Source organism: Amblyomma maculatum, chromosome 9, assembly GCF_055883805.1.
Source record: "Amblyomma maculatum isolate TAMU_Amacu chromosome 9, ASM5588380v1, whole genome shotgun sequence".
NCBI classification, from domain to species: domain Eukaryota; kingdom Metazoa; phylum Arthropoda; class Arachnida; order Ixodida; family Ixodidae; genus Amblyomma; species Amblyomma maculatum.
The window spans coordinates 127,288,737-127,315,594 of record NC_139352.1 but is presented as its reverse complement, the minus strand read 5'-3'; the positions used below and the strand labels follow the sequence as shown (position 1 = coordinate 127,315,594).

Genomic DNA, 26,858 nt, shown 5'->3' with positions numbered 1-26,858 from the left:
CACAAACAAACAGTAATTAGTACAGCCACCAGATAATAAAGGCGAGAAATAATTGTGACTAATCTTCACACTAAAGCTACGAGCTACTGCCATTCGGAAAGTACATCATAGGTAAACCGAATGGCAATGCAATAAGCATGAATTGACCATGATGTTAAATCATGTCGGAAAACTGGAGCTTTATTTAGGGCAGAAAAAGACAAGAAATGAAAATGGTACGCTATAGATTAGCCAGAGCACAATGCAAAGCGTGATACAAAGTCAACAATTTCAAATGGACCTGCAAGACAATGGCAAATTAACTCTCTTTGCAATGCTCGAAAAGTAAAATGATCCAACAAAGGCAAAAAGAAGACTCTCATGTCCTACTAGAATAAGCACAATTCTGTGGAACAAAAATCAATGCAAAAAGAACTAAAACAAATTTTCTGAAAAAGAAAAAAAAGCACATGCCACATTTTACCTGCCTTGATTCTGTAAGGCAGGCATTGCAGACAATTTTGCTATTGTCAATAAACAGGAGTTGAAGAACTTGAACCATAGGAATATTCTAAATGAACATGAATCCCCAATGAAAAGCAGAAACACATATCCATGCCCAGAACAGTTCCTTCACACCACACCTGATAAGCAGAAAACCGAAATTCTCCAACTAAGTGGTTTGTCACACCTTACACATCTTGAATGACCATATCAAATTAAGGGAACATTAGAACCGCAATGTTCTTAACAAAATATGCTTGTCATTCGACTACAAATAAACAACAAAACTAAGAAATTAAAACAATGCAGAAAGATAAAGTAATCACTTGTTATATCGAAGTGCCTTGAGTTGACAAAGATGAAACGAGTTGCTTGCCATTTTGAAGAAGGCAATGTGGTTCATTTATGAAGACAGAAAGGTTGTCTCTTTTGCTGCTGCACTTCAAAAGTTATGCCTACAACTGGGCATTGCCAAGTGGCTTGGTAGATCTAAGCTTAAGCCAGCTAAGAGAAATAGGAACCTTTGTATGTGTATAGCCATATCCAGTTACTGAAGTCTCCATAATGCTTTAAAGTAAGCTGCATCAAAATTCACAAAAGCACAATTCGTAATCGAAGAATTTAGTACAAACACATGAGCGGAAACAGCTATCCGATGAGTTAGAGGTAGCGCTATATCAACTCAGTGCAACAAAACAAGAATACAGGCTTTCTTAAAGGAGTAAAGATCTTTCCATCTTTTTAAGTTTGGTGTGTGCTACGTAACTATCAACAACGATGTTGCGTGCAAATACAGGCTGTACATGTCATGGCTTCAAAGAGTAGATGTGTTATTTCTTTTCATGGGATTGCATACCTTTCTTGCAAGCAAATGCCTTTTAGCACAAGTGATAATTTTTCCGTTCGTGAGTTTGGACATGTTTTTTTAAGCTAAAAATTTTAGTAAAAGTCATAGGGCATAGTTGGCATTGGTATGGCTTTTCACCTGTATGGACTCGAAGATGCCTGTCCAGGGTCAATTTATTTGAAAAACTCCTGCTACAATGACTGCACTGGTAAGGCCTTTCCCGCGTGTGGGTGCGAAAATGTGTTTTTAAGTCATCCCTCCGTGCAAACCTCTTGCTGCAACCACTGCAACGAAATGGGCATTCTCCAGTATGTTTCCTCTGGTGTCGCTTGAAGTTACGGCGATCAACTGTAGAATAGCTGCACTCGGCACACAGGAATGGTTGGCTTCCTTCTGGCAATACGTGACACGGCAAGCCACCCTGTCTCCAAGTTGTGACCGAACCTGCACCATGAGAATGTATATCTACTAATTCGAGAAATGAATTACAGCTGGCCCAGTTTTTTGTAAGAGAGCATGAGTGATAAAAAGCTCTTAATCACAACTTGTGCTAGTGAAGTATGTGATAAGAAACTGAGCATCAAAATCTGACCCATCTAGATCTCAAAGCAAAAGACAGAGTATTTCTAACCAGCATAACAGTTAGGATGATATCCCATCTGGTATAGAAAACATGGCTGAAATTTCAGATGAGTAAAAGCTTACATATTTGGCCACTGCACAATTTGTAACTGGTTCTGTTTGCAAAAAAAGTGATATAAGAGCAAAATATGCAATGCTTATCACATCTTAATTTTAGAATGCTTGACTGAACACAAAGAAATGTAAACAGTTTTTTCACAATTAATTTTCAAGTTCAAGGTCCCTTTTGCAATCCAACAGCCTATATAGAAACCCAACGGCAGATATGATGTTCAAAGAAGATGTAAATACAGTTCTACCAAATGTATGGCAGCCGCAGGAGCTCTACCACAAATTAAGGAAACACTCTGCAAAAAAGGCCTGTAAGTGTTGATATTTATTCATGGGGTAAAGTTGTTAATGTGATTTAGAGGGAAATTCCACCTTAGAAATGAAATTGCAAAGTAACAACACACAGCACTCTCCAAAACAACCATATGCAACACCCAATGTAAGCTGTCTGGCAACTATAGGTGCCTGCAAGACAATTATTTGTATAATGCATATTTAATACATAGAGAGAAATGGAAATTGGACACCCAAGAATAAATGCAATGCTAACAATTACTCTTTACATATCCATTCACACACAACACAAAAGCACAATAAAACAAGGAAAAAGGCAAAATCCATTATTCTAAAAAATGGAGGCAAAAACATGCTGATGCCATTAGGAGTAGAGACCAATTACATGCCATAATCAAACTTGGTAATTCCTTCCTTTCTACATTTGTAAAATTATGAGATAAAAAGTCCGCAGAATGTATACTCGATTAAAAATGAATCTCAACACAGCATTTAAAATGTATAGACTGTCCTGTGGTTAAAGCAGGGTTAACATCATTAATCATAATTACCACCAGGAACAGGATACCAGCTAGCTTGATGTCAGATAAACAAAGGTATTAATTTGGTGCTTTCCTAAACTCTAATAAAGCGCTATAGAAAAAATTAATGAAGTTCACCTGGTAAACAAATGCATAACTGACAAAATAGGTATGACTTCTATGGAAAAAATGGGGCTTCCAGAAATGCAAGCACTGCTAAAACTCCATCAATGCTTAATTAGAATTCTGGCATCCCTCATGGATAGGAGGAATTTTATTGCAGAAATTATTCAATTTCACTTACAAGTGCCCACCTTCATTTTGCTCTGTTTGAAAACAATTGCCATGAATTTTCTTATCAGTAGCTCAAAGTCGCAAGAGGATAAATGGCAGCTACAAGTTTTGTGCCATTTCCATAAAAGATAAAGCAAAGAATGGGTGCCCCCATGAGCATAAAATGGACAGAAGCAGTAACAGCCCTGGAGCAATTGGTCACTAAATCATGCATTGCTCCATATGAACAAATGACATACATTATCATTTAGTGCTTAAACAGAAAAAAAAATTAACAGATTATGCACAGCCTTTTTTTTTAGCATGAGTAGCCTTTTTGGTGGAAATAGATGAACAAGAAATTATGGATGTGCAGCTTGAAAGCACCAAAAGGTTAGCAGTGAAGTGGCAGAGCTATAATCGATTGGAACAGCAAAACAGAAATATGAGGTGTAAACATGTATAATAGATGTTTGGTAGGGCACCCTTTAAAATGCAAACCCATAAAGGCATGCCATCATTGCAAGAGCTTGTGAATGTGCAGTGCTTACAACAGTTAATGTAGAAACAGTTTAGCAGCTGAATTGCAGCAAAGGTGGCAGCAAGTAACAGTGGCTTGGACATGTGTAAGCCACAAATTAGAAGAATTATCCAACTCGCAGAAAATGCTGAAAGGTTCTCTTCTAACCCGAAAAAAAAAATTCATTATTTGTAGCCAGGACTTTCCTTGGTTTGAGTCCTTAGCTCCTTACAGAACAGCTCCTAGAGGAGACTTTCAATTATGATAACACCTTCTATAAGATGTGCCATCCATAAACCACAAAAATATCGAAAACTAAAGAAACTCGCAGCTGTGCTGCGAGAAGTAAACAATCGAGATGAAAACAAATATAATCTACTCCATATAGCAATGTCTTTTCAAGACCAACACTTTTTCAAATTTGACTTCCCCATGCGTTTTTTCTTGGTGATTTTTCTTCAAAACATTTCTTTAGCGCAGTTGGGAAAATAACAAGTGACTCCCAATAACTGCCGCAGGAGCTGAATGGTGACCACTGCTTCTGAACAGCACTAAGAATTAAAATTTGCAGATATCTGTACAAACACTTTAAATCTAGAAAATGGAATAGTGTAGAATTTTCCATATCCTGAAATATATTTATGCAATGTTTGATTTCGATATTAAAACATTTTACTTTTCTGAAGTTTTACAAGTTCATTATTATTTTTTTATAAGCTTAAAAAAGAACAGAGATGAGAGAGATATAAAAACACTGCTGATGCGATTAAGAATAGAGACTGATTACATGCCCTAACCAACCTCAGACGTGCCTTCCTTTTCCTAGATGTACATCTGTGCAGAAGTTATTTTCACTTACAAGAGGCCATCGTCATTTTACTGTGTTTGAGAACTAAGAAAACCATAGATACTCTTCTATATTCCGGCTATTCTCACGACACTGGCTTTTTCGCAGCCACCATTTCTATGCCACTCGAATAGAAAATAAGCCACTGTAAGGGTGCCCAAATAAGCATAAAACTAGCAGAAGTACAGTCACAACATTGGAGCTAAAACACTGAGTGATGCAACGTTAGCAGATGGCTAAATGTCATGCTTTAACATTTTGTGCCCATATACAACCTATGATGCAAATGAAATATTTATAAACATCTTTGTTTTGTTTTTTTCAGCATGATTTCCATCCTTGTAAAAGTACATACACAAGCAAACATTGAATACAAGTTGAAAGCCCTTAAACAGGTAAGACATGAAATGGCAGGGCTATAATTGATACGAAAAAGTAAAATGAAAATATGCTATGCAAATACATGCAATAAAAGAATTTGGTAGGGCAGCATGCAAAACACAATCAAATAAAAATGTAGCAGTGTAATGCTCGCAGCAATTATTGCAGGAACCGTGAACCAGCTGAATTGCTGCAAATGAGGGAGCAAATAACAATGGCTTGGACATACAAGCAGCCACAGATTGGTCGAATGTGCCAACTGATGAAAAATGCTGGAGGATTCTCCTTTAATCTGAAAAGGAAGCAAAGACGCACATTCATTGTCTGTAGCCAGAATTTTCTTTAGTGCCACCGCAACCATCTTAACGTGATAGCGTTAAAGGTCCCATGCACTGAAAATTCGAGGGCGTTGTGAGTGAAAAATCATGAGCATGACGCTGGCAGCCGACATGGCCGTGCAATGGTTGGACATAAGGTTACTCGAGATAATGTTTTGGCAGAGACTGCCAACTCAGGGCTCTCCTTTCATATAGGAGGGTCATATCAAATTCAGCCTGCCAGAACCTTGTATTCACATTATCCTTAAGTCTCGCAGGCATGACTATATGGAACGGTAAAGGGGGGCTTTATATGTCAGGTGGTAGTCTACACTGTCGCGTCATGCTCTTAAACATGGAGCTTAAGTGTCGTCCATAATTTTGGTGTTTGCAAGCATTTCAAGCCAACACATGAAGGTAAATAGTACGACAAGCTGACTAATTAGTGTCATAACAGGGTGTAGCCAAAAATGGAGATAGATATCTCCAGCATCTACAAAAGTGTATAAATCAGGCATGTATGCGCATACCAATAAATGTGAATCACCCTGTTCATTCCCGAAGCATTCAAAATGCTGATCTGTGAAAAACACCTTCCAAGAAGTTTATTGCTTCAAAAGATGCCACATTTGATTAAGAATTTCGTGTTGGCACCTCATGCCAAGCACAAATGCATACAATAAAGTATGAGCTTCACTTTCTTGATGTAAAGAAGCATGCACGATAATGAAGAAAGCCCGCCAAGGTGTAAGTAGCTCAGATGTGAGAGATTTCACATTAGCAGTCAAAAAACTTTCTCATGCATGCACAAATGTTTGCCATTGCTATGGTCGAAGCACAACACTAATGCACTCAAGCTCAGATAAGCATGTGGTGTTTAATTATTGCACTGCTCGTTTGTTGTGAAGTTGCACAGAGGGCTGTAACAGTAGCTAAACCCCAAATCATGGCCTAACAAGCTCGAAGCCAAGCTAAGTTTAAGTTAAGTTAAGTTAAGCCATTGTTTACTACGAGTAAACAATGAGTGCATTTACAAGATCGTTACTTAAATATACTGTTGGTCAAATTCTAAAGTTAAAGCTCAGCTACTTTGGTCATCTGATGAGAAGAAAGGAGTCGCTGGAGAAAGATTTGATGTTGGGAAAGGTTGAGGGTCGCCGGAGAAGGGGTAGGCAGCAAACGCGATGGTTAGATGGCATCCTAGAGGCACTGCAGATGAAGTTATGTGATGTTAGGAAGATGGTGAGAGACCGGAAAGCGTGGCGTGACATGGCCCATAGGGTCACGAAGAGTCGGACACGACTGAACTGAACTACACTGTTAGTGGCACTTTAAAATTGTCAGGCATATGAGCCCAACATCTCCATTCATACAAGAATAAAACATGTCTAACGTGCACATATACCATGCTTCAAGATGTATGACAATATTAATAAATACCTTTCTACTTATGAGGATATTACTCAATTTATAAATGATGGAGGCTCCAGCTGGATGGGAACAGAGCCCCCCACACCCCCCTCAGAAACAACAGAGCCGTGACCTTCAACAGCTCCTAGTGGCCCAGGCCCAATTCATTCGATGCATCACAGGGGGCGAAAGAGCTGCGCTCTAAAAAAAAACAGTACATGGAATCCTGTATAAAATTCATACAGTGGAATTTTTGATAGGTTATACACTTCTGTGCTATTATCACTTCAAAAATAGTGAAGAGGACTAACCCTTTGTGCTTAGGTAATTTCTGGCTAGTCTTAATTTTGCAAATATCATGTGAATTCTAAAATAAAGATGAGTAAGGGAGGTTTTGGTCTTTTTTTTTCTTTTTTTTTCACTTGTCAGATATTCCATATTTGAAGACTTTTCTCATATTGAAACACTTGAATTCACATATTCCCAAAAATTACCCATAGCCGTAATCAGCCAAGGATGTGTCGAAGATGCCTTGGGGAGCAATGCATGTGGTAGGGGACACCTTGAGACCAGGCAAGCGGGAGGGAGGGAATTGAGATTGAGTTAAGGCTAAATTGGCCTTTAAAAGAGCACACTTGAAGCCAGCACGCCATAGCCTGCAGAGGATGTGGGGAAGAGGCCACACATCATCTCCGGTATGCATGCCAGTAGAAGGGATTCGACTCCTCCCAACATTGCGACGCTCACTCGTCGAACACCCAAGGCATTTCACATAGAAGCCCCATTAAGCAGTGCAGCCAGAGCTCCAGTTTCACCAAAGCTGGCATCAAGAAATGCCTCAGACACTCTCTCCATCTTTCGCTGTCTATTTCTGCACTCCTCCCACATTTCTTTCACTTTGAGAAAAGAAAGATGGTGATAAACCACACTGCTTTTAACCCTGCAAAACTGTGTCTAACCAAGCCAAAGCTATTGCGTGACCTTTCCTTCTTGTGTTTGTGGTCATGGAGCTTGCAGGCCCCCAAAAATGACTTTTTAGACCTCCATTTGAGAAACAGCTTTAGAGCAAAATTAGGCAGCACATTACTTTAAGAAGGTCCATGTTACTGCAGTACTCACCAGTTTGAAGGAACATGGCAATTACATGATTCCCATTGCTTACAGAAAACTGATAATCCAATCATCATGTGCTTAGTCATCCAGCCACCCACTATAAAAAAGCGGCCATGATTAAGAACAGAGAATATTAACTTTCACTTGAAAATTGATCATATTAATTATTTTTCTGTGAATCTGCAAACTGAATGCCGCACAAAGGATCTACTCAGATGAAATATTACAGCAAGAACTCTGCATCTGAAAATATGCCAGCTAGCCTCCAGCTCTGCTTCAACCAAAAACGAAAACAAACACAGGCTCATGCACTATCACTAAAACCCATTTTATTGTACTGCTAAGGATCAAGCAGAAAGAATAGGAACAATGTGGCTAAAATAAGAACTGCACTTCCTCTGCACATAAAAATAAACAACACATAAGCCACGCAGGAGTAACCAATTGCCATTCAGAGTGCACCAACATACAAAAAAAAATGCATTATAATAAGTTAAGTGAGATGGACTCTAGGAAGCCAAGAAACAGCACATTGATAGCTATAAAATGAATTGCAAATTTTTTTTACAGGAGCTAAGCTAAAGATTTGTGATGCAGCTCTCATGATCATGACAACTTTTTGCACTTGACACATAGGGAGCCGAGGGGCAGTTCAGCCATACAAAATTGTTAACAAAATCAAACCTTACAAAAAAAAATATCTGTGACTGTTCCACACCCTCTGCAGCACTGTTCATGAGTGGAAAACCAATTAAGAATAACATTAGGTAATTAAGAATAACATCCTCAGGCAACTTGTATATTTTTTTAAAAATGAGAAACTAATACATAGTCGGCGACTGATTTTTCGAACTCTCTAGGGACCACAAAAACCTCAGAAACATCGGGCATTTCGAAAATCATATTGTATAACAAATTTCTGATTTAGTTTGATGGAGGAAGGGGTCAGCAGTTTTGAGCCTATTCTGATGCTTGACTGACTTGCCGCACACAGTTTACACAGACAGGCGGCAACCAGCTTTTGATGGCTGCACTGCTGTTGGTACGTTGTGGACAAATATGCGGGCTTAATCTAACTCCAGACATAAAAGTGAACTTGCTATCGCAAGTTCGCTGAGCTGCTGCATTTTGAGGATGCTTCACTGCACGAATTATAGGGACTGTGCCTGCCACTGCATCGTAATGCACAGAGAGCCCAGATTCTAATGTGCGCCTTTATAGCTTGAATTTTGGTCTATTCGTATGGAGTGGTCATCATACCTGCATGATATCTCCATGCAAAATTTAGAGGAACAACCAGCATGCTCACACACAAATGGATCATCCCACAACTATATTTATGCATCCAAGCTTCAAAAATACTGTCACAAAGTTGATGTATTACATGCGCAAACTCCATAGTCTACCAACACTGTAATTTAATTCTTCCAAGGAGGTTATAACCTCCTTGAAAAAGCACTCTTCAGAAAAGCACTCTTGAAGTTGCTAAGTTTGCCCTTGATGACAAGATGCCATTTTAAGAGCATAAAAATTTGAATGTGGGTTTGAAGACATGAAGACACCTTTTTCAAAGATGAGGAGGTCACATACAGTAAAACCTTTCAGTTCCAAATCCTGATAATGCAAAACTTTTCTACGATTCCATTTTTTTCCCTGAATGGCGGGATAAATAAAAGCCGCAGGCTGCACCAGCACAGTTATTTCGATTTGGGTGCTATGTGAGAACTACTGATTCTACTTCTGCCACAAACCAATGAAGGCACAGCCATTTGGAGCCACAAAGCAGTATTACAAAGTGATGCTGATACTTGATATGTTGTATTGCACCCGTTGCACAACTCCCAGCACTAAAAATCATTCTGCGGTACGGCTTGTGGGCCACCGCAGCATGTGCCTGCAGAGGAAAAGACGTGCCTAACTCCAACAAAGGCGTAGATATTTTCAGTGTTTTGTAAACGCACAACAGGACTGACAGAGCAGTGCACACATTTGTTATGGGCACTGGCATCACCTCCCACCCATAGTAGCTGCAGTGTGTACCGTGCAGCACAACTATTCCTGCTCCATGAAAAGGGCAGGATAACTGTGCTCAATACTGCCCTGCACCATTTCCTATATAGGTGTTGCAGTGTTGCATGGTAGAGCTATGTCACCTGCATCACAACCATTTTAAGCACAGTCGCTTAATGTCAACACATCTGCAAAAAATGACCGTCCAAAATTTGGCTGACTATTTTCAGGATGTAAAGTAGCTCTGGGGAAGTGACGGGCAGTGTACTCTCCATGACAGCACCAGTTATCCCGGTGCCACCAAATATTAATTATGGTTTATTAACGATGTGGCACTATTGGTGCGCACACTCCCAGCACTCTTAGAGTGAGTGGGAGCAGCTGTTTTGGTCTCAAAGGAGATGCCCTCGACTTGCGTGGCAGGCTCAGCTGAAACTCAGCTAGCTGTAGTGACAGAAAGGGGTGGCCGTTCGGTTCCCAGCTTTCGCTGGTTCAAGCCAAAGAAAGGGTCAAAGCCACAGTTAAAAGGCAAAACAAACCTTATACAGCAAGAGACGATACAGAGGAAGAGGAGGAGAAAAGGACAGATTTCTGCAATGCTCTCGACATGTCAACACAACGCCGAGCACGCTTCCTTTGCACCGTGCTGACTTAACGAGACTATCTGCTCTGATTTTGTGGGGCTCCAGGCACCAAAAGCATTAGTTAATTTATATGCAAATCGACTTTGCTATAGAAAATGCCGTTTGCCCTGCTCATACATACTAGCAGTAGCTTTTTCAAAAGACCAGTTGGTAGCTGGTAGTGTGACAGCAACTTCTGATAATAATCGCAAGGCTGTGCAAGCACTGCAGAATGTGAAAATACGCACAGTCGTACAGATTTCTTTGGGCTGCACTTGAGTGTGGAAGGTAGAGTAGAGTTCTAATCCACTTTTGATCTCTGCTGCCATCATGATGCTTTCATAAATCATTTTTTAGGCTGGGATTACACCGAAATGGCACCCCGTAAGGATCCATAAAACAAAGTGGAGCGGTGGGATGATGCAGGGATGACAAGCACAACACATCCATACTATAAAATGTTCTGCATGGAGTGCCTTTTTTACTTTGTTGAGTTAATCTGAAAACTCAGTTTATTCAATCATTTTTTGTGACCCCCTACAAACAATTTTGAATAAACAAGGTTTTACTGCAGCTTTGAAATTGTTCCCCTCCCTGAATGCTGGAATAACTTCATGGAACAGTAGGAGACTATAAGGGTGAACATTCTGTTCATGGCGTTTCAGGTTTTCTTTGCGTGTAAATGGCACGAAGCAAAAGGAACATGCAAATAGTTTTTCACGCTTGTGGGTTCGCTCATGGTAATTTAAATGAGTCTTGGTCATAAATTCCATGGGACAAAGGTCACACTTGTAGGGCTTCTCACCAGTATGCGTGCGAAGGTGCACTGTTAAGTAACTTCGTGTAGTGAAGTCCTTGCTGCAATGTATGCACTGGTATAGTCTCTCGCCAGTGTGGGTGCGAAGGTGGGCTGCCAAGATGAAGCTTCTTGAAAAGGACCGTCCACAATGCACACACTGATAGGAGCCCTTAGAGGTGTGTGTCTTCTGGTGTCTCTTGTACTCCATGTACGTATCTGAGGAATAGCTACACACAGTACATGGGTAGCCTCTGTTTGCTCCTGATGGGATTGATGAATGTGATGACATTGATGAAGGTAGAGGTGTGAAGCTTGCTTCAGTGGCTGCATCTGTAAATCAGAAATAAAGAATTTGATTTAAACTAGAACTCAGCCATTTATCAGGGACAGCTGACGTACAATGAGGATACTCTTTATGACACTGTGTAGCTAACATATGCCAGGGTTCTCTCCACAATGTGCAGCAGTAATTTTGCTGCTCACCTCTCTCCGCCAACCCACCACTGCCCACTTCTCTGGGCTTCATCTGCTATACTCGAGGACAACTTTCTGTGACCGATGCAGCTAGTCAAGCCGTTTCAGATATTGCAGTGCGCATCACTGGCCTTTTGGTTATATATTCCTGATGGCGTCCATGTGCCTCCTCTACTCGTTGAGTAGGCTGAATTGTTGCGGATTGAGTATGCGTCACCACAAAAACGTAGCAGTCGATGCGATGAAGCATCCACAAAGTGCAACGGGGCCATTTGCAATGAGCTTCCAGCCGCTACTGCGTCGCACTATGAAAAGAGTTGTGGTGGCACTTGCAATTTTGCAGCAGCTTTTTAGCACTTTCGACTGTGTGCGCAAAACAAAACACTTGACGAATCCACAAAAAAAATTGTCGCCGATTAACTTTCATCTTCTTGCAGGTGTTCATTAAACTGCTGCGATGCGAACAGTTTCAGCAGTTTTCTAAGGCCGCTAAATATTTATAACTTTTTTCCTGAAAGCCAAATTCAGATTTTACTGCATGTAGTTACAATGTGGATGCCGCTTTCTTCTTTTACTCAATTTTCTGAAAAGCTGCATTTTTCTTTTTGCACATTATTACTACTAGTACAGTGTCCCTTTGTCTGGTGTCTTTCTGCTTTCAAAAAGTTTTATTTTTACCATGGTGTGGTGCTGTTGAATGCCCTGCATTCAGGCAAGGTCAACGAAAACCTTGTGCACTCTGGCGCTAGCGAGGCATTGATGCAGACTAAGCCAGCTTACAATTTGGAAATGCATTAGCTGGACATTTGTACGAAAATAAAAGGTGCATTGCCATCTATTATGTTTTTCTCTCCCTAAACGTCTGCTGTGTTGTCATTTTTCGGTTTACGCCACCACTTTTTTCCATCTCCTCTTGGTGGTGGTGGTAGTGATTTATTATTAATCAAAAAGTAGGAAAAGAGTGTTGCCGGCCGCGGCAACTGCTATCTAAAATTTGAAGCACCTGAGCGGCAGCCAGCGGGAAAGAAAAGGGGATAAGAAGAGGATAGCGAGGGGAAATGCAGAGGGGAGCGATAGGAAGAAAGGACAGGGGAGCTTTGTACATTATTGACAAAATACAAAAAAAAAAACAAGAAAAAGAAAAAAAAAAAACGAGTTCGCGTCACTTGCACGCAAGTGTCCAAGCACTGTCTACAAATGCTTGCGCGCAAGTGGCCACTGCAATTGTTTACAATATATATAGTTACATTGGTATATATACTAGCCTCGCGCACGTAGCGTCCTATCGCAGGCAGATCGCATGCGCGACACAATGCACAAGCTGCCGGTGTGGGGCGCCTCCATCTCCTCTTCTTAGTCCTCAAATTTTGTTCACCTTTCAAAATTTTTAAGGGAGGACCCTTTATGCTTGATTAATTTGAAAACATAATACTATTAACAGTCTTGAAATAATCATGCACTTCAAAGCTTGCATCGATCTCATTAGCACGATGCACGACAAAAGAACTTAAACGCCAAACATAGTTACATTGTAAGTCAGTAAAAGCCTGATACTCTGAGGCACTTTATCTCCGCTGAGCCATTCAGTTCTTAAAAATAAAATGCATCAACAGCTCATAAAAGTCCAACCATGAGAGATCTCTAACAAAATTACTTTATGGGGGAAAGACATGGCTACAGACTATCAGCCATATGCTCCAAAACCATCCAATTTACAGTGCAATATGCTAGGAGGAGATAAGTAAACACAGTAAGCATAGCTGCGCCCAATGAACAACTAAAACTCCACAATTAATACAAAGACAAAGTGACTTCATAAACAAGACCTCTTTTTCCATCAGGTTATAGAACCAGGGTATAAAGCTATAAATTCTGCTTTATTTCTGCTTAGTCTACCAAGCAAGACTTGCAACTCGCAAGCCACTTGGTAAGACTTGCAAACAATATTTAATGTAGGTGGGCAGTGTGGACGCATAGAGCAGGCTTTTGGTAGTGAAAGCTAAACTAAGCTATGTTTTCAAGCCGTCAGCGTGGCACTGTGGCAGGAGCTGCCAACTTCGGTCTCTCGTTTCACATGGGACGGTTATGTCAGAATCAGCCTGCCAGGACCCTGGTATTCACGTTACCCCTATAGGCCACTAAGGCATGTTCATACAGCTTGGTTAAAGCGGGGCATTATATGTGGGCTGGTAGCCTACGCTATCGCGTCATATCCTTAAAGGCGGAGCTTAAGTGTCTTCCATATTTAGGTGCAATAAACGCTTTTACCACCACCACCTAAAATGCTGGTGAAATTTGATGCGCTCAGCGAAACGCTGGTTGTGTTCGATGCAATGTTTGGTCGCCCGCAGCCAAAGCCTTCGCTCCCCACATTGTTCAGCAGCATTGAATCAGCGTAATTTTTTTTTCTCAACCACACCAACTATCCTAACATTTTCTTGGATGCTCAAAAATATTAATTTTGGTCATTTACACCATCAGTCATCTTGCTGTGGTTGAATGTGAAAGACACCCTGAAGCCTCCTGTGAAGAATGGCGCACCTGAAAAGATATATCCAACCTGTCGCTTGAGTACCGTGCATTACCAACAGCACAGGTGCTGTTAGAGGCCTGCCTCTACAAGAATCAAACATGAGAAGCATGCCCTTGGTAATGGGGACTCGTCCACTGATCATTCAGGAATGAAATTTACAAGCAATCTGGCATACAGAAAGAATAAACCACTTCACTGAACAGTGAAATGACCACCCTTTTGCTTTAAAACCCGCAGCAACCTTTGTTGTAAAGTATACGGCTGAAGGCTACAAAAACTAGGAGACACGGTTAGGATCTTTTGATTAGGGAAAGAATGAAACTAATTAGAAATGCTTAAGATGGAAATATCCAAGATAAATGTCAATAATAAAAGAGCTTAAAGGGGCAGCCTACTGCCAAAAATGAGTATAAAATTATTGGCATATTCTGATAGATCTTACCAGTTGGTGGCAGTATCAAGGAAAGAACTGCAGTTTAAACCTCAATTTATACATTAAATTGATCAAGAAAGTCAGGTTTTAGCAGATAGTGGCCCCATACTGTGTCCTTTTGCTGCTACTAACCTTTCATCTGTTTGGAGTGTCTGAAATAAATACAGTTAAACCTCTATGTAAAAAATCTTCCTGTAGCGAATTCCTCAATATTACAGTTTTTCAATTCCCCAACGTCACCCCCACTGAAGTGTCTGTATTTGAAGACTCCACGTAATGAACATGTCGCAGCGGTTCACCTTGATATAACGAACTCGCGGCGCCAACTATCTCTTACCTAGTGCTAAATTACTAGAAATTTGGCCGAATCCCGCAAGTTTCAGGGCGATAACACGAACTGACGTGACAGGAATGCCTACGATAGCAACGAGTGACCACAGTCGATGCAGCACGCCGTGTTTAAGCGCCGATTGTGTACCTACGTGGCAAACGCAGCAGTCTCTGCTGCTTCTGCTTTTATAATGTGGAACTACAATAGTTTATGCTTAAAGCCCTTAATACATGTGGCGTTTTTTTCCACAATTTTAGCGCGTCAAAAAGTGCCGCGCCGACGCGCCGGCCAGCTCTGATACATGGAGCCACGTAGCGGTGCGAGCGCCGCTGCGGATTTCTCAATGCGAAAGCAAATCCATCAGCAAGCGGAAATAACCGCAGAGCTAGGTTCATGAGAGAAGCGACACTGTCCCTTGTGTTAAAATCGCGAAAGGGCTTATTTCAACGTTACTGTGTTAAATGTAGTGACATTCCGTGCTTGATGTAGCGTTTATTTTCACGATAATCACATTTCTGTGGCCAAACTGCCGCATCCGTACGGGCGAGACTAAAACCCGCCATGAATAGGGTTTTTTCGGCCGAAGCTTTGTCCCTAGATATATACAAATGCATTGAACGCCATGTTTTTTGAAAGTACCTAAATGTTGACAGTTATGTCCCTAGTTAAGTCTATATTTGTCCCCAGAATTGTGGCGAGCTGGCGGGCTTTTCAGCTTTTTCCTCCTCGGCGCAGTCGGGGAGCGGGTGCAGTTTTGCTGCAGCGGAGATAGAGCGGACTCAATTAACAGAACAAAGAAAAAAAGCATGGGCCCTAGAGCAGTATGCGTCTAGCTGCCCCAAGGTTGCTCGCGGGCTCCCACGCATTCGTAGTGGGAACAGCGAAGCATGGCGGCAACACGAGGTAGAGTTGGTTTCCTGGACAATGGTTGTAGACGAGCGGGAACAAGCATGAAGAAGCAGGCCCCTCTTCGCTCAGTAGCTGCGTGAACACACAAACGCATGCACTCTCCCCAAGGCTTACACCTTCTTCATCACTTTTCTCCCCTCCCTTGTAGACACGCGCGTGTCGCAGCAAAGGTGGAGCCCGCTGGCACTGTTGCACCGCACCCCCAGCATGGTCGCGAAACTTTTCACCGCTTCTACAACTTCGAAAAATTCTGATTTGTAGGCCATTTTTTTAACCTACACCAGCTACGCTAGTGTAGCAAAACACCATTGGATGTATTGGAAATTTGTAGCTGGTGTAAGGTAAAAAAATGTCCCTACTGTAAACATTTTCAAAGTGGTTTTCCTTATAATCAACACTCAATCTCGTTTAATTGTGTTAGCAATACTGCACCAGGTTTCAGCCTGTCGCGTAGTCCCGGGACGAGCCACGTTTAACCTTCAGCCACAGCATTTCAATATCACTGAGGGTGCAGCACTACCGCAGAAGCAACCTCCAGATCCACTGCTGCTCAGACCCGAGGTGGCGCAGTGGTTACGGCGCTCGACTACTGTTCCCAAGGACGCGGGATCAAATCCCGGCCTCGGCGGCCGCTTTTCGATGGAGTCGAAAAGCAAGGCACCCGTGTGCTGTACGATGTCAGTGCGCGTTAAAGAACCCTAGGTGGTTGAAATTTCCCGAGTCCTCCACTACAGCATCTCTCATAGCCTAAGTTGCTTTGGGACGTTAAACCCCACAAACCAAACCAAACCAAACCAAACCCAAATTTGACCAAACTTGATGTCTAACCTAATTGGAGTATGGCCAATTCAGTGGTGACACCCAGAGTGGGTGGGCAACTCTCAAAATTTGACTTTGCCAGAATTTGACCAAATAGATGGCTACCGTAATTCGAGTCACCTTTGACCTTTGCAACTGCTGCCAGGTGGCATTACAGGATACAAATTTCCATGAATGGTGCGGTTGTCACCTGCAGGACCAAACCAAAGTGTAAAAATAAAGTTTTACTATGTGTAACCATAAGACGAAATTTTCACTGAATTCTAGGATTAGCCAGTTAAGCCACTGCCATTTTTTTTTGTTCTGTTATTTTTCACTGCCTTTAAATGCTACGTTCCAAAAGTAGCGGAGACTGCCGTATTTGCCATGTAGATGCACTGTCGGAGCTGAAACATGGCACACTGCATCAACTATGGTTGCACGTTGCTATCACAGATGTTTTTACTGTCCTGAAACTTGCAGGGTTCTGCTAAATTTCCAATCAGCACCGTGAATTCGTTATCTCAAGATTAATCGCCGCAGCATGTGTATTACGTCGAGTTTTCAAATACATGCCCTTCAATGAGAGTGACGTTGGGAAATTAAATCTTCATAACATTGAGGAATTCGCTTGAGGAAAGCTTTCCCCCCCCCCCCCATAATTCGTAGCGCCTGTCCTAAGTCATAGCCTTTCATGGGCGTTCGCTGGGACCACGCCGACAGTACTTATCTGTATTTACGATTTAACAGGGCTCGAATCAGCGAGTATTTAGTTACCGGCTTTGGAGGTTGCGCGGAAGAGAGAGTAGGCATACGCTACTGTGGCCGCCAACCCCTACCCTCCGGCGCCGCTGGCTTTACTCACTTATCCATGGTTTTACCTAATTCCATCTTCTGTTCCTGTTTCGGACGTGCGTAGCTTCTAACTACGTCGCTCTTTCGCGAAGGTGTCTTTTTTTTTTTTTTTTGGCCACGTGCTGTGTGACAACCACCAGACGCGGCGGCGCATAGTTCGAATTATCTGTAGCGGAACCGACTCACGTTCCAATTAATGGGCTTTTTTATATACAGATCTCTATGGAGCTTGGCCAGACCAAGTGGTGTAGTTCGAATTATCAGAAAATTCGAATTATTGAGGTTCGAATTAACAAGCTTTCACTGCATATGAAAGGGTAGCAACATGAAAATGAACACGCAAAACACTAGCTGTGGCAGAGCAAAGAAAGTTTACTGACTGTCTCCAATAACCACAGCCCCTTTCACGTGTGCTCGGCCAACGAGTACTCTGGTCGTCTGATTTCAATTAGAGACCCCCTAACAATGGACACGCAATGCATGCGCTCTGTTAGAAAAGGGGAGGTACCATCAGAGGCACCTCTCACTGTAGGTTCGGCTTTTTACTTTATGGCGCCCGTGGCCAATTACAAGTCTCATTTGCTGCCTCCGATAGCTCGAGCGAGTCCGCAAGTCGTCAAAGAATACCTTGCAATGAAATACATCGCCAGTCCACAGCGTCAGGGTGCAAGCCTTCCGGTACCTTGTATAGTGCCTAGACGACACACAAGCAACTATTTATTTTTATTTATTGGATACCTCCATCGCCTTGTGGCATTAGAGTAGGGGGACAATAAAAGGCATAATGTGGACTTGAAACCTATCCACACATCTGATGTTTGAAAAGTTGCCGTGCGAGACGTCAGTGAGGCTGGCTACACAATATTTTGAATGAGACGGTAAAGAGAATATAAAGCGGGCAAGCATGCGCTCTGTTTCATTGGACCCCCCTCGCTCTCAATCCAATTCTAGGTAGTTGTAAGCGGGACTACGTTTTAAAAAAAAACGCGCAGCAGGTGGCAGCCTATGCAATCCTAGTAACACTGGTCGTATATCAGATCTCCCTGGTGTACGAGGCACCAGACATGGGTCCAAGTGGCAGCACTGCTCTGAGAGTTCCGTCAGAATCTGCCAGCAGGGTCCATCACCGATGAAGTTTTCTTTCCACTCCCTCACCTTCTGAGGATCCGCAATTCACCGTAGTCTCCGGGCAGACATGGCTGGGTGAATTCTTCAGTGCATGTGGTTAGGTGCCTTTCGGGCCATTGAAAATGTTGACGCATATTTTGAAAATGACAGTTCGTTGCGCAGTCTCGAATTGTATGTCAAGCGTGTGTGCAATGTGCAGCACTAAGGTTTCAGTACAGCAACGCCCTCGGATCTCTTCGAGAAATTCGCAGTCCAAGTGTAAGATGTATACGTCAGGTTAGAAGTGAGTTTCATTCTTATACGGCTCATTTCTTCACAGTGCGTGCAATTCGGTTTCAGGCACTGCAAATGCGCTTTCCATGCACTGCTTCACATAGGCTCTGGTCCGAACTGAAGCAGATCATGGGATGTGAGCGTAGGCAAACTGATGCAGAGCAGCGATTCAGGCTAGTCAGCGTGTATGTCGTTTTCCTTTCTGTCCCCATCCTTAGCACCACTTTCGTGTCATATTAAGACAGATTTAAGCACACGCTGTAGAAAGAATAACCAAACATTATACATGAAACATTTTTCTGTTTTTGCACGCCATACTGCTCTGGGCCAGCACTGCCTCATTTCACTACTGTATGACATCCGCAAGAATTGAAAAACCTTGATCTTCGGTAGCCTTCCGGCTGTATTCCCATTGCTGTTGTCATAACCAGAAACTCAAGAATAAATTTTCTACTATCTACTAAGCAGAAATTTTCTTTCTGCTCAATTATCTCCACTTCACACTGATTATAAAAAGTCTCCTATCCTTTCCTTTGTGCCAGTGGCTGTTGGCTATCTTGTTATGTGATTGGTGCCTTTTGTATTGTAAGCCGAGACGCTAGTTAAGAGCAACACCAATCTATTTCTGAACAACTATGAGGCCTGCACAGCCCAGCAACGCTCACAGCACAAAAGACGACACCAGGGCCAATATGCAAATATACACTAATCTACTGCGAGCCGTACAGCCAGCCGAAGTCAAGTCAAGGTCTACCTCACAGATAGATGCAACACTTTCTCCCCAAAACAAATCACAGGTCCAAAAGAACTGGCGGTCACCTCTACCGAGTGCTTCTTCATATGATGACCACTGGGTCAGCTGTCATTGCTGATGGTCATGGTGCAGCATCTTCAGAGGTGTGAGTCGACGTTGGTGAAGTGCCCACTATATTATCGGTGCAGCGCATATATGATGAGGAGGAGAGGAGACACAGACACAGTGCTGTGTCTGTGCCGTCGCTGTGTCTCTCACCCTCGTCATATATGCACTGCACTGATAATGTCTAACCAACATGCCCAAGCGTCTACCTTGTCAGCCCACTATATCGCATGCATATGACATCTAAAAGCCACTGGCACTGTTAGGCGGCTGCATTGGATCAATGCCTGACGGTCGCATGTGATCCGCATGCACGAACCAAACTCCTTTGCCAAAGAATACCAAGTATGTTGAGGGTGCTTTCACTTTCACAACTTTCCCTGGCCACCATCTGACCTCATTATTCCATGCTGAGTGTACGAGAACGCAGTTACCAAAATCTCTTCCTGCAGCCCCATGTTTATTCGCCGACGCTTCTACTTTATCATTTTTCTCAACCATAGAGCTTTACATGTTTGGTTGAATCAACGATAAATGATTACGCGTTTTCTATCTCAAGAATAGCTTTGCAGAAGTCTTTCCTGTGAATGTGTGTGGAGTAGTTCTATACGAAAACACGAAGTTATCAGTTCTGTTGTATGTAATGACCTACTGCTTCTCTTTTCTCTATACTCCAGAAGTTGCTTCAACAAAGCTTTCTTTATGGTATGTACAGCCCGTTCAGCTGCTCGATTGGATTGTGGATGGTAAGGAGGTTCAGTTCAGTTCAGTCGTTCAAACATGTCCGACTCTTCATGACCTACGGACCATATCACGCCACGCTTTCCGGTCTCTCACTATCTTCCTAACATCACCTAACTTCATCTGCAGCGCCTCGAGGATGCCATCTAACCACCGCATTCCCTGCCTACCCCTTCTCCGGTGACCCTCGACCTTTCCCAACATCAAATCTTTCTCCAGCGACTCCTCTGTCTCATTTCGATGTATCTTCTGTGCTGTGAGCTCATAATTGTTCAGAATTAAACTAGCGTTGCTTTTAACTAGCATCTCGGCCTACGATACAACATAATTGGCGATGAGCATGATATATTAGCGCTATTTGCTCAGAAGATTGTGTCTGCATTTGGCAAGCTCCCTGCAAGCCAAAGCCAAGTCAAGCTGTATCTCACAGGTAGATGCAACAGTGTCATACTAGCAAAATGACACTAAACATTGAAAAAAATGGAAGTCTATGAGGATGTCTCATCCGAATACAACATGTATAACTAATTTTCTTGACAGTCGTCCTCTTGAAAGCATAAATCTTACCAGTATCTCAGTGTTCACATAACTATACCCAACTGTCGTGGAATTACATATTGAATATAAAGCATCTAAAGGAAACAAAAAACTAGGTTACTTTTGAAGAAACTTTTCATGCTTTTCTATCACTAAAATTATTACTACACACCACTGGCATGCTTCTAGAAATGGAATCTGCTTCATCTGTATCAGATGGGAATCTGAACATGTCACACAGGCCCACATGTTGCAATCTACGCAGAATCGTGCAGCACGTTTTATTTTGTCTAAAACTACAATCGTTGAGCTACGTTGACACAAATGAGATTGTCCTCAAACCGCATGCCACTAGCTACCTGCTGAAAGCACACTCGAGTGTCTATTTCGAAGGTTTCTGCCATAATGCTAAACTTCGCGCCCGGTGGATTCAACCAACACCCTTCATTTCTAATCGCCGTGATCCCCACCAGTATCAGTTGTGCATATCACATTTTCTGCAAACCTGTAAAGAATGGAATTTATCTGCATCATTAACGAGCATCACTGCTCCCAATTAGTTTAGAAAGGTCCCTATAATGATAACTAACAAAGTACTGCTTGTGTTAACTGATTTATTATGCTGTTTCGATGCCCCACTTCCTATTATTGTTCACCAAATATTTGTTTCTTTGAATTGTTAATCATAATTTGTACCTCTGTTATATTAATGTGTGAATAATGCTTCGTGTCTTTGTTGCTGTGAATTGCCTTTCCCCTCTGTGGTGCATCAAAGCACCAGGGAAAAGAGAAGGTGCTACTTGCGAGCCCCCCCTCCCTTATTTCCCCCTTGCCCCACCAAGGCAGGAGAACTCGACGCCTATGCACCTGGCATGCACTCTCTTACTTGAATTCTTTCTTGAATTCCAGAATTCTTGAATTATCAGAACTCTTTCTTGAATTTTTCTTGATTAAAGAACACCGGTATAAACTATATTTCTGGTCCCTTCTATGCGTCTCTTTTCCAGTTTTTTACAGACAGTAGGATTTCTGGTGTCATCTCCACAATGTCGTTTTTAATGACAGTCTACACCAGTTTGTCAGCATCGATCATTAGCAGGGCGATATTCGTGAAGAGCAGTGTAAAATCGCACCCACCTGGCCAACTTCGTCCTGATCACCGTGGCCCTGGTGTTTGCGTTCACTTGAGGACAACACCGTTACCAGCCACCCAGCATAATTAAGTGTGTTCATTGGGAAATGCTGGGTCGGCGGCACGCTCAGAACATCCCAGCGGGGGACGCGACAAGACGACATCGAAGAAAAATGTGATCATTCATGAATGCCTTGTCAGTCTGAGAAAATGACTGAACGGTAAAACAGATATTCGCATACGAAGGCCTTCAGAACGCAGTCCTAGGAGAAAAACTACCTTCTACCTCCGAATAGCACAGCAACAGCAGCAGCAGCTAAACTACTACTAGAATACTTTTTCTAGTACACTGTAGTTACAGTGGCGAGAATCTGTAGCTAAACACGGTAAGCGCAGCCATAGATGGATGGATGGATGGATGGATGATAGTGGCTCTGCCCTTTGTATCGGACGGCAGCTTGCGCCGCCTAGCCAAAAAATTAAAAGAAATATATTTATCTCTTCCCCATTTTTAGCTTCTATCTCGCCCGTATCTGCCCCCCTCCCTTTTTTTCCTCTCTTTATTCTCTTGACTTTTTCCACCAATCCTCTAACCTCTCTTTTGTTATCAAACCGCGTTCCTCATTCATTCATGTAACTGTGATTGGCCGATAGGACTTTATGTTATCTCTGCTTCCCTTGCCTTTGTATATTAGTCTCATCCTGCTTAATTTCCAATCTTTTGGTACTTGACCGCCCTTTATTGTTTGTTCAATCAACTGTCGCAATTTTGCTTTGCTTTTTTGTCCTAATCTGGTAATCAATCCCATGGGTATGCTATCTGGTCCTGTCGCTGTTCCCAAGGGGACCTTCCGTTCTATTCTTTCCCATTCTCTTGCTGTCATCTCCTTGTATTCTTGCTCCTCGTCCCTGTGGTCCTCATTATTCTCCATTTCTTCTGCGGCATTCACTTCCAGACTGGCAAAGGCTGTTTCTATTGTGCGCCTAACATATTCCTGTGCTTCCTCTCCCTCCACTCTTTTTCCTTCCTGTGTGATCAGTGAGTGTTGGGCCCCTTCCGTCCTTTTTGCTTGTAGCCTTATGTGGTTCCAAAACCTCTTTGCAGCATTTTTATCTTTTTTACATATGTCCATCATCCACTGGACCCCAGCTTTTCCTATTTTGATTTGGATTAAGGTTGACGCCTTCCTTTTTCTCTCAAGGTACTCCTCCCATTTGGATTCTACTTCCCTTGGTGTGGCTCCCCTCTTCTTTGCTAATCTGTGCTCTCTGGATGCCTCTTCACGCCTCGTTATGGCTGCTTTAACTTCAGCATCCCACCAGCTTTTTGGTTTATATTTTCTCTTTCCTCTTCTAGCGTAGCGCCCTCTAGGGGCGGTGTCTCGAGTTCGCGACAATGGAGGACGAGGTGCTCCACTGTTTCTCCCGCCACTCCACACACCCGACACTGCGTGCACAACACTGCTGTCTCGAAGCGGCTGCGGTACTGCAGCGTACGGAGAGCCCCAGCCCGGGCCTCGAACAGGAGGCTGCTAGCACCGCTGTTCTCATATAGCGGCACAGGCGCGATGTCTGTCTTGTGCAGGTGGTAGAAGAAGAGAGTAGACTTCTTCTCCATATTTGCAGCCCACACCTCCCGCTCAATGTGCTGCACACGATCACGCACTTCAGCCGTCCACTTCGTCACGGTGTCGGCCACAATTCGGTGTCGGCCACGGTGTCGGCCACAATTGCAGTAGCAGCCTGCAAGCGCCGCCTGGCTGAGTGGTGGGCCGTGGTGCGTGGTGTTGACTGATGGTGCCAGGAGCACCGCTAGCACAGCACATGCCTTTTTTTGTGTTGTACTTTAATTTTTCATTTTGGTCGGACTCGGTTAGCCCGACGTCCACCCGTTGCAAAGGGCACGACCGTTATATCATCATCATCATCATTGCTCATGCATCCACACCGATTAGCGCGACAAGTGTCCGATTACGTCCACCGTAATGGGATCCGCACCAGATGGACGAAGCGACTTCAGCAACTCCACAGGAAGTACGGTTTCTATTCTCAGCCCGTACAAGAGAAGACGGAGCGAAAGTGGGCGAGAGCTGTTGAGACTCAGGTGGGAAGGGTGGAAACTGAGCGCTGGAGGAAGGCCATGGAGGGAAAGTTCACACTTAAGCTCTACAGAGAACACAAACAAGAGATTTGTGTCGAACCCCTCTATGACAACGACATCTCTAGCAGCCTCCTCTTCGAGGCACGAGCCGGAGCCCTCCGAACTCAGATCTATCGCCAGCGCTACGATGCTGGTGTGCGAAGTACGGTGTGCAGAGTGTGCGCAGTGAGTGAGGAGACTATCGACCACTTGGTTCTCTACTGTGCGGGCCTCACACCAGCGCCGACAGAGGGCACTACACTCCCACAGGCACTTGGCTTCAGTATACGCGACGCTTCTGATTGCGCAAGACAATTCAAAGAGGTGGCCAAGACCAAGTGCCGCTTGAGAGAGTGGTGGAAGATAGTGCGACCAAAATAGTAGATGAAAATGTTAATCTGTATCTATGTACCTGTAAGTGTTAGTGTGAAGTAGGTGAAAGTGATCCAGGCCAGAACCACCTGGTGGTTCTGTCCAGGCCAGGATATTGTTATAATGTAATATCCACCCGTTACAAAGGGGAAGGCCACAACATCCATCCATCCATCCATCCATCCATCCATCCATCCATCCATCCATCCATCCATCCAGCTAGTGAACCTAGATCGCCACTGCCGCGTCCTCAAGGCTCCACACCTGGCTTCTGCCAGTAGCCCGCTCCCCACGGAGTTGTCATAAAATGGTTCTGGGCTAATCCCTGTCTTCTGCGCGCTGTACAATGCCAGGGATTACTTCTCCTTTGCCCTGCGCATCCACTCAGCTGTCTCAGCTTCCTTCACCTTCAGCTTGAGCTTCTTCCCCTGGCTCACCGCCGGTACATCCGAGAGGCATACCGTTGGCAAATGGTACCTTCTCTGCAGCCTCGCTATCCGCCTTGTCCACTTCGTTGCTATTCCAGCATACACCAGGTGGGTTAGCGTCTGATGTGCCAGGTTACTTGCCGGGAGGCGCATCAGTCGGTCCTCATATTTTGCTTTGGCCGCCGCCTCTCTCGCTGAGAAAGAGGACCATCGGACCTCGACTCCCTCCACCGCTATGTGTTTGGACACCCCTAAAGCTACCCGGCCGACTGCCCTCTGCTGTCGCTCAAGAAACTCCAGAGTGCCGGCGGAGATGCACAGAACTGCATTTGAATACGCCGAGGTATTTGGCGGAATCCACCCTCTCTATCTGATTTCCCTGAAGTTCCCACCTGTGCCCGCTCAGCCTGTCCCTTTCGCCCCATGCCATCACTACACACTTTGCTGGGCTGAACTTCAGTCGACGCTCGCTCATTCCCGTAGCACAAATATAGTGCTCTGGAATATTGGGCAGTGTGACGACCGGCGCCGGAGAGCGGGCCGCTTTTGCGATGACAGGAACCGACTACCGCGAGAGGGCGCGACGTGCAACAGGGGTGCCACGTTCGCCGCTCGGCGCGTAGCGGCCGCGGGGATAGCGGTGGTACAGAGGAGGGGCGCGGTTCTCTTTGGAGCTATTTTGACACGCTACGCAAATGGTGCGATATTTAATAAAGGGGCTACTTATTACAAGTGCTTAAACTCATCCCTGCCATTCCATTACGTTAATCTGGAGACGCCGTACTCGCTTGGGCAGTCCTACGGAGCAGCGCGCGATGTTTGAATCGCTATTTCAAACTCTTTCAACATTTCTTCCTGTGGACAGCCATAAATCGTCCAGATGAGTAATTGTACTTAATGTTTTCAACAAAGCGTGGTGTTTTGCATTCGTTCTTCCAGTAAGGGAATAAAGGCTACTGCCGAGGAGCGCTATTAACACGCGGAAAAAAACAGTATACATGCGAATCAAAGCTTGTGCTTCGTAAGGTCTCTTAGGAACAACTTATTTTTTACGAACCTTATTTACGAACACCTGCTTACATTTTGCTGTTTGTGCTTATTAATACATAACAACGTTTATCTTAAATCGTCAGTAATTTGTAATATATCTCTTTAATAGGTGTTCTTTATGTGCCCTAATCACCGCTTATAGAAATTACAAATACAGTGTGCGAGCAAAACACATTTATTTACTGCGGTATTTAGCGGCAAAAAGAAAAAAAAAGGAAAATATACGCGACTCAAGCATTTATTCTCTGTTCGTGATTAACAAGTACGTATATCGCGGACATTTGTTTACGTGCCGCTGACCAAAGGGTGAACCAGCTGTTTAGATTTAAAAAATGTCAAGTACAGCCAGGACAAAATATAAAAAATATGGATAAAATATGAAAAATTAAACCTGTCACATACGTATACGAGCGAATACGTTCATAGTGGGCACTTGAGAGCGGACGCTCTACTGGCATCAAATGGTACAGAGAAAAAGAAAAAAACACTTATAATTGCACGTCGTATTGGCAGATGTGATGCAGTTATTGGCGCGCACCGCAAGAGGCACCAAATGCACATGCAATTAATATAAGGCCGAATTCAGATGCGAACGCTAATGCGTGTTTATTCTTCGAATGTGTGGTGGGGGGGGGGGGGGGGGAATGTAATCGACTGGATACACTCGCCAACTACTGCTTGCCGGACTATAATCGGGCTACTTGCCGCGGGTACTCTTTGCAGAACTAATCAGG

General features: G+C 43.5%; 1 protein-coding gene across 1 annotated transcript in view; it reads right to left on the bottom strand.

Annotated features, from left to right (window-relative positions):
* The window catches only part of LOC146180352 (uncharacterized), a 43,314-nt gene extending 17,765 nt beyond the window's left edge, over window positions 1-25,549 (bottom strand). The window contains exons 1-4 of the mRNA XM_084580372.1: window positions 25,467-25,549; window positions 25,054-25,163; window positions 23,632-23,925; window positions 1,369-1,774 (exon numbers count right to left, since the gene is read on the bottom strand). Of these exons, the coding sequence (XP_084436498.1) occupies window positions 1,369-1,774; window positions 23,632-23,925; window positions 25,054-25,163; window positions 25,467-25,549 (893 nt within the window). The remainder of the gene's footprint in view (window positions 1-1,368; window positions 1,775-23,631; window positions 23,926-25,053; window positions 25,164-25,466) is intronic.
* Between the last annotated feature and the right edge of the window lie 1,309 nt (window positions 25,550-26,858).